The 7764-nt window shown below is 38.3% G+C and overlaps 1 protein-coding gene across 1 annotated transcript in view; it reads right to left on the bottom strand.

The window, feature by feature from the left end:
- Positions 1-7518: 7518 nt before the first annotated feature.
- The window catches only part of LOC308283146 (major histocompatibility complex class I-related gene protein-like), a gene marked incomplete at both ends in the record, with an annotated part of 4723 nt that continues 4477 nt past the window's right edge, over positions 7519-7764 (bottom strand). Inside the window, 2 exons of the mRNA XM_080723527.1 lie at positions 7519-7544; positions 7640-7744. Of these exons, the coding sequence (XP_080579653.1) occupies positions 7519-7544; positions 7640-7744 (131 nt within the window). The remainder of the gene's footprint in view (positions 7545-7639; positions 7745-7764) is intronic.

The raw sequence follows: 7764 nt of genomic DNA on the forward strand, positions 1-7764 counted from the left end.
GTATTTTAACTGGAATATGGTTCTGCACATACACAGCCACACCCCCACCATATTTATTTCTGTCCTTCCTATATATTGTGTATCCATCCACCCATAATCCTGAATCCTCAAAAGAGGAATCAAGATGGGTTTCAGATAAAGCTAGGATGTGAATATTATTTAGCTTCATTAGCATACATAAATCATCAATTTTATTTCTCAAGCTACAAATATTTAAGTGACCAAGCCTTTGCCTGGTAAATTAAAAGTGGATGAACCCATAATGAAGGTAATTAAGGTCCAGTACAAAATATTGCCATACAGCAGTTAACCAGAACTCCAGTGTGTGTGTGCATGTGCATGAGTGGTGTGCGTGCGTGTGTGTGCGTGCGCGTGTGTGTGTGTGTGTGTGTGTGTGTGTGTGTGTGTGTGTGCGTGTGTGTGTATGTGTGTGTGTGTGTGTGTGTGTGTGTGTGCATGTGTGTGTGTACGTGTGTACGTGTGTGCGTGTGTGCATGTGTGTGCGTGTGCGCGTGTGCGTGTGCGTGTGTGTGTGTGTGTGTGTGTGTGTGTGTGTGTGTGTGTGTGTGGGGCATGAAGGAAGTTACATCTTACTGATTGTTTATTTTCCAACAATGTGAATAAAATCATTTCAGCAGTGTGTAGTGAAACATAAACATACCTCCAGTTTGGTTGAAGCGCTGCTTTATAATGTCCATGTTGGCCTTGAAGAGCTGCTGGTGACCCATGCTAATCTGAGTGTTCCTCTCCCAGTACTGTGGGTCCTCTGCTGTGATCTGGTTCATCCAGTCCTGTTTGGGAACGCATCTCTGTGTGTTGCTGTCATAGTGAGTAATCTGAACATCATCAACCATCCCAACAGCCACAAACACTGGGAAGTTTGGGACATCAGAGGATGCAGTGTAGAAGTTTTTCAGGGTGTGAGTCACTGTGAGACAAAACGGAAAGATAAAAATCGAACATTATAATTACACAAATACACGTTTGTTCAAAAAATATTTTGATTTAATCACAACAATTAAATTATGTTTCAATTAATTTCCAACAAGAGAGAACTTCAAACAGGTCATTTCTGTTTCTTTCTGTATAAACTCATCTGTCTGTCAGGCTGTCTCTCTGTCTGTTCTTCAATATGTGCTTATTGTCTCTGTCTGTCTGTGGATATCTCTCTCTCTCTCTCTATGTGTCTTTCTGTCTGCCTCTTTCTGTCTATTTGTCTTTCTGTCTCTTTGGATGTAAAATGCATAATCTATACTCTGTCGTACAATGGTGTCTGGCGTAAAAAAAATGCAGATCTACAAGCTCACGTTGCAACGAATTCTCAGCTTATAGATATTTTATTTTTTTCGTCATTAGTTATAAATCAGGCTTTACTGTGTAGTGCAGGGGTGCCCAAAAGGTAGATTGTGATCTACCAGTAGATCACCAAGGGTGTGCAGGTAGACCACATGACATGCCTCTAAAAATATGTAATTAAAATATAAAACGAATATATGACATCAAGAAGGGCCTGTCAGCTCCCTTCATGGCTTCTAAAGTAGGCAAACCTCCAATGCAATACTTTGTTCAAGAGTCAGTAGCATTACAAAGAACCCCAAAACCTACCACTTCCATACAGAATGGGATTAAAACATTTCCCCCAGTATTTCCTATTTAGTTCCCCCTTACAGTAAAAGTGTGTTTGTCTAAAATGTAAAGCCAGTGCTGCTATTCCAAAGCCCCCCTCAGGCCCTCAGCTAAAACATTTTGGATGGGTAGATCATGTTGAGTTAGTCATTTTAAAAGTAGATCTCACGTCAAGAAAGTGTGGGCACCCCTGTAGTGTATGTGTGTATCTCTGTTTCTGTCCTCTTTTTACTAGTCTGTCTCTGTCTGCCTGTCTGTGTGCACCTGTCCTTCTGTAGGTATTTGTTTTTACTCTTTCTTTTTTTTGTCTCTGTTTGTCTTTGTAGTGAACTTATTATCAGTTGAAGTACAAGTAGGCCTGTTCAGACATGGGAGAATTATATTATAATATAAGTATATAAGGAAACAAGTTTTAATTTAAATTTAAAATGTAACATGCTATGATTTTGAAATGAATTTAATGGATTAATATTTGTTATATTTAATTATAATTGACAACAATTGGCAAAGAAACGTGGTTTCAGGTGGTTAAAATAACCTGGCTCGTAGCGCCCTCCAGTAGCTACTGTCAGTATTGTTACAGTCATGAAGAATTGAGACGTTAGATTAAACACTAGCCTAGAATAAAAAACTGCGTAAATAACTATGAGTAAAAAAAGGAAGTGTTAATAAAGTATTAATAGTCTAAGCTGAAGTAACTTGATTATACTAAGACGGGTTTTAACTTATTTCAATCACGACCAAGCAACGCAGCATTCATTTTTATAAAGCCAGGTAATTTCCCAGCCAGCGCTATTAGCCTGAAGTCAATAAAATCAGTTTAAAAACAGTTTAAGAATCGAGGCATTAACTTTACCTGGAGATGCCACATCTAGGTGGTAAAACAGCAACAGTAGAATAAACTCTCTCATGTTGACGGTGGGTTAGAATAAGCTAAATAAAAGTTGCTCCACTGTTTCTCTCCATGTCTGTCTCCACACTTTCACTTCAAGCCTCCATATCATGACGACGACGTGCCAGCAGCCAATAGAAATTCACCAAATGCTGTTGTCATGCGTTTCCAGGAGAATTCCACCAACACAGGTTGTTAACTTGAAAGTAAAACTAGTAGAATGAGAGTTCGACTGTGGCAGCATCATGTTGTTATTGTTTGGTAGAAGCGATATTTGAACTGTTTCCTAAATCACTCCAGACTCATTTAAAATTAGAGCCATGATGAAATGTTAATTAGCTCCATGGAGCCCATCACAGATTATATAGTCCAGTGGTTCTCAAAGTGGGGTCCGGGGACCCCCAGTGGTCCTTGGGGGGTTTCCAGGGTGTCTCCAGCTAAAGTAGTTAAAAGGCCTAGATAGCATCAAAATTATTTTAACCAGGTCTATATTTAATACGTTGGCTATTCAAAAATAGAAAATGTACAAGGATGTACATCTGCTACTTTTGAATTTTGAACATTTTGAAAAATCTTCTGGGGGGTTCCAGGCACAGAACATTTTAAAATGGGGGGGGGGGGGGGGGGGGGTTCAAATGTTTCAAAAATAATTTAATTCATAAAATAACCAAAGAAATTCCCTAAATTACAAAACAAATGTTTAAGAAGAAATGAAAATATCAGATCTGCAAGCACGCAACAAAGCACAAAGCGACGCGTTGTGAGCTTGTAGAGCTGATATTTTCACTAGTTTGGGTCCGGGGCAAAACATGTGATTTCTCCTTTGGGTCTTTTGTCATTTGGGTTAAATCCCTCTGGTCTAGTGTGTTGGGCCGTGAGGAGCAGGAGGTGATATGATGACTGATATCAGGGTGGAACAATGGTGGACATTTAGAAACATACGGACTGGAGCATGGAGAGGATTCACAGGATCTATTCTATAGCATCTGTTTTGAATGGAGTGTATCTCACGCATATTATTGAATTCTGTCAGAATTAATATTGATTGTGCATAAAGGAACATATCTATCCATCCATCCATCTTTATCTCACAATGCATAGCATCGTTGTGAGCTTGTAGATCTGCTATTTTGATCGGCTTTTTTGAAACATTGCTGTAAAACTCTCTCTCGTCCAGGTTAAACTGTTGCCATCCTTCTTTGTCCTTTGTTCAGGGTTGACTGCAGGTGCGGTGGTCTCAAAAACATAAAAGAGAACTGGTCTGGACCCACAGGGGGGTCCCCACATGATTTTGAGGGGGTCCCCAGATGACAGTTTAGTGAGAATTTAAGGACTTCCAAGACCTTTTTAATACTTAAGAAAACATAAATACTGCATCAAAAGTAATCAACAAACTACTATAAAAACTGGTCAAACACTGGCTAAATATCCGATCTCCTATATTTCCATAATGTTTATCTGTGGAACCGAGACAAACAATGCCTCAACTCCTACATTCCAAGTGCTTGTCAGGGTGGGGGATCTCCTGTTCAAATTATTATTGGGGGATTATTTTGGGGGGGTCCTGACTTGAAAAGGTTGAGAACCACTGGTATAGACCACTGTTTGAAAACATTCAAATGTTTCCAAAGTTTATGGCCATATACTGAGTACTCTATATATCCAGTAACCAGTTAATAACTTTTATTTACGTCTGTAACAGAAAGAAGCAGACTTCTGACTTATTTGGGATTTCTATTAAAAATGAAAGAGGCATCAGACCTTTAAATGCATGTAACAAACATTCATCATTTATTATCCCTAGTCCAATTTAGATTGATCCAAATCTTTAACATATTTTATGTATTCTAATTAATGTAATAATTTATTATTAATAGTAGAAACATGTACAGATTATATTTGTACTTGGGCTTTCTTTTTACAATACAACCAACCCAAGTTAAACATTTGATAGCAGGAACATAGCATTACACATAGCATTATATGTGTGTTACTGTGTGTTTTACTGTGTGTGTGTGTGTGTGTGTGTGTGTGTGTGTGTGTGTGTGTGTGTGTGTGTGTACACAATGTACTGTACTGTATGTGCTTGAGTGCTGTATTGTGGTGTGTGTGTGTGTGTGTGTGTGTGTGTGTGTGTGTGTGTGTGTGTGTGTGTGTGCGCGCGCGCGCGCGCGCGTGCGGTGTGTGTGAGCGCGTGCGCGTAATAACAATATCACCAGAAGATCCAAACGTAATGGTAGAAATGAAAACAGTTGTAAATGTATAAATGTCCATGTCTACAGTGTTATTTACTGTACATATTCAGAAGCAATAAGTGCTGGATGATGTGTTTGTTTTGTTCAGGACATCAATTCACAACTTATGTCAACAGTTCATTCAAGTCATCAATCATTATATGATTCAAATGCTGGTGATAAAATATTGTGCATCCACGCTGATAGCTTTAGATGTTCTTCAGAATGATTACTGACTGACATAACGTGCAACATATTACATATCATAAAGACAGATAATCAATTATCACATCTATCCTTTGCTTTAAGAATATAATGAGCATTGTGTAAGTAAAGGTGTAAGGTGGACATTTATAAATATTCATAAGAAAGTATTATACACATGCCATGAACGTTATTTAAAAAAAAAAAAGATTTGGAGGGTGATATTTAGGGTGTAATCCATCACAGATTATTACCTACCAAACGTTTGTATTACTAGTCCAACTCAATAAACCAGATGATTTTGCCATCCTGGACATGATGCTACCATCTGATGACTGACTTTGTTTGGATGGGTAAGATCACTGGTTCCCAAACACTGGGTCGGGACCCATTTGTGGGTTACAGACAGATTTTTATGGGTCCCTTTTTCGCTAGTGTGGGTCCTGGGCAAACATCTAATTTCTCTTTCGGATCTCAAGCTAAAAGGTTTGGGAACCACTGGGTTAGATGACATGAAACGGACAGTTTATTCTAATTCACTTCTACATCGAATCACATCACTGATGTCTAAAGGTTTTTAATTCTCTTTTAAACAGTGCTTTTCTAAATAGAAAAAAAAAAAAAAAAAAAACATCTGGCCCATCATTTGAAAGTCTGCCTAGTCTGATTAGGTTTTTATAACTGTTATGGATTACTGACTGACCCTTGTTTGCACTGATTTATGAAGGGTTAATAACACACTTCCCACAGCATTTGAAGAGAGAAAGGGTGAGAATGTCTCCACTCTGGCCATGTGCAAACCTAAAATAACACACATTAAAACATAAGAGAACACAAAACAAGATACTAACTCATCATTCAATAAGTCATTTTACAAAATGATATACATTAGTTTGGGAAGGTAAATAATTACATAATGTCATCTCATTAAATTATATGTATATATTTATATTCTGGAAAAGACACCGTTTGCTTTGTTTCCTGACTATCCCTTACATCTCCCTCTGGTCAAAGCTACATTACTTTTAACTATAGAGGTCACCTGGGAACCCAATTTCAATCAGTGGTCAGATTAAACAGTTTCATTCAATAAAATGACAACACATGGGAGCTGGGTGATCATTATGTCTAAACAATGTTATGTTTAACTTCAGAACAAGTAAGTGTTGCCAAACTAAAGGAAGGTGTAAATAGTTTATTTGATAGCAAACCTACTCCACAGTATATAACATATACCATTTCTAATCTTTGTTCTTGGGTCTCATAGGACAGTTGGCTTTCATAGTAAATGTCTATAATTAGGGTCAGATCTGGACATGGGTCACCAAATGCATGAAATTAACTAAGTAGAACAGATAGAAACAGCCTGGGCCTCCAAGACCAGAGAGAATCACTAATATCAACATGACTTACTGTGTGCAACAAGGTGTCTCTGGCCATTATGCATCTGGATTCAGCATCTCTAATGTTAAAATAAATAAATCATAGTTAGTTATGATACGTCATCACCTACCACTGACCACCTCCTGTTATATACAGGAAACTTCTGAATAACTACTGACTCCTTTGTACAATTGTTTCAGTCAATGATGTTGAATGTACTGTTGATCAGTGAATTATGAGGTAAAAATAAAGTATACGACTTACGACAGAGGTCATCAACAGGGGGTCCACAACCTCTTGGGGGTCCGCAGCGGTACTGCAGGGGGTCCCCGAAATTGCTTGATTAAACAATAAAAAAGAGAAAATAAATAATAATAATAAAATGTATATATATATTTTTTTCTTCTTCAAAAATGTCTGTTTGTCTTTCAATATTTTATTTTTAACCATTTATTTTAAAAATAAATAATGATTCTGTCCATTTTTAATAGCTTTTTGCATAACATGATTACTGTAACATTGGTTCTCAGTTAATAAATGTGTTTAGAAATGGCAGTGGTACTCTAGTGCAGGGGTTTTCAAAGTGGGTGACGGGGCACAGTGATGCCAGTCCATATATAATATCACTACATCACTATCACTTCACTATGCTTAGTAAAACAGACCTGATTTGCACTGTTATTTTTCCATCTACGACAACTCTCTTCACCAAAAATAGCAGATCTACAAGCTCACAACGCGTCACAACGTGACGCGTTGTGAGCTTGTAGATCGGCTATTTTTGGTGAACCTTCCCCCCCAGAATAGGCATGCTGGGGTTCAAGTTGTTAAACGTCAAGTATTACGTTATTTTCAGTCGGTTCTGATGGAAACGTATATTTCTCCAATATGAAGTAAGATTCTAAAAATGAACAGTGTAACTCAGGGGTGCCGTGGATGAAAAAGTTATTTACAGGCCCTGAGTCAAAAAGGTTTGAAAACCCCTGCTCTAGTGTACCTTGTATAATGTATGTTTAACATAAAAGCATGAATATGTTTATGCATACGAAACACAATGTTATACATAAATATGCTGTAACCTTCCCCACCCCCCACCCCACGTAGTGGCAGGTGCAGGTGGTCCCTGCTCCATCTCCCCATCAGTTTGGGGGTCCCTGGTCTGTACACGTTGAAGACCCCTTACTTACCAGATGGAGGGCGTGGAGCTGGAAGAAATGTGTAAAGAGATGTAACTGTAGTTAGCACCATATTAATGCAATGATATGGCATGAGAACCAATATGTACATTCTACTGTCTCACCTCCTGTGAGACAGTATCTCCTGTACATGAAGACTCCGGTGACAACGGCAGCAACAACAGCAAGAAGCGCCACAGCGATGATGATGATGACGGTCTTGTTGGATTCTGGTTCGACAGGAACAATA

The sequence above is a fragment of the Nannobrachium achirus genome, assembly GCF_963921795.1.
Source record: "Nannobrachium achirus genome assembly, chromosome: 4".
NCBI lineage: Eukaryota > Metazoa > Chordata > Actinopteri > Myctophiformes > Myctophidae > Nannobrachium > Nannobrachium achirus.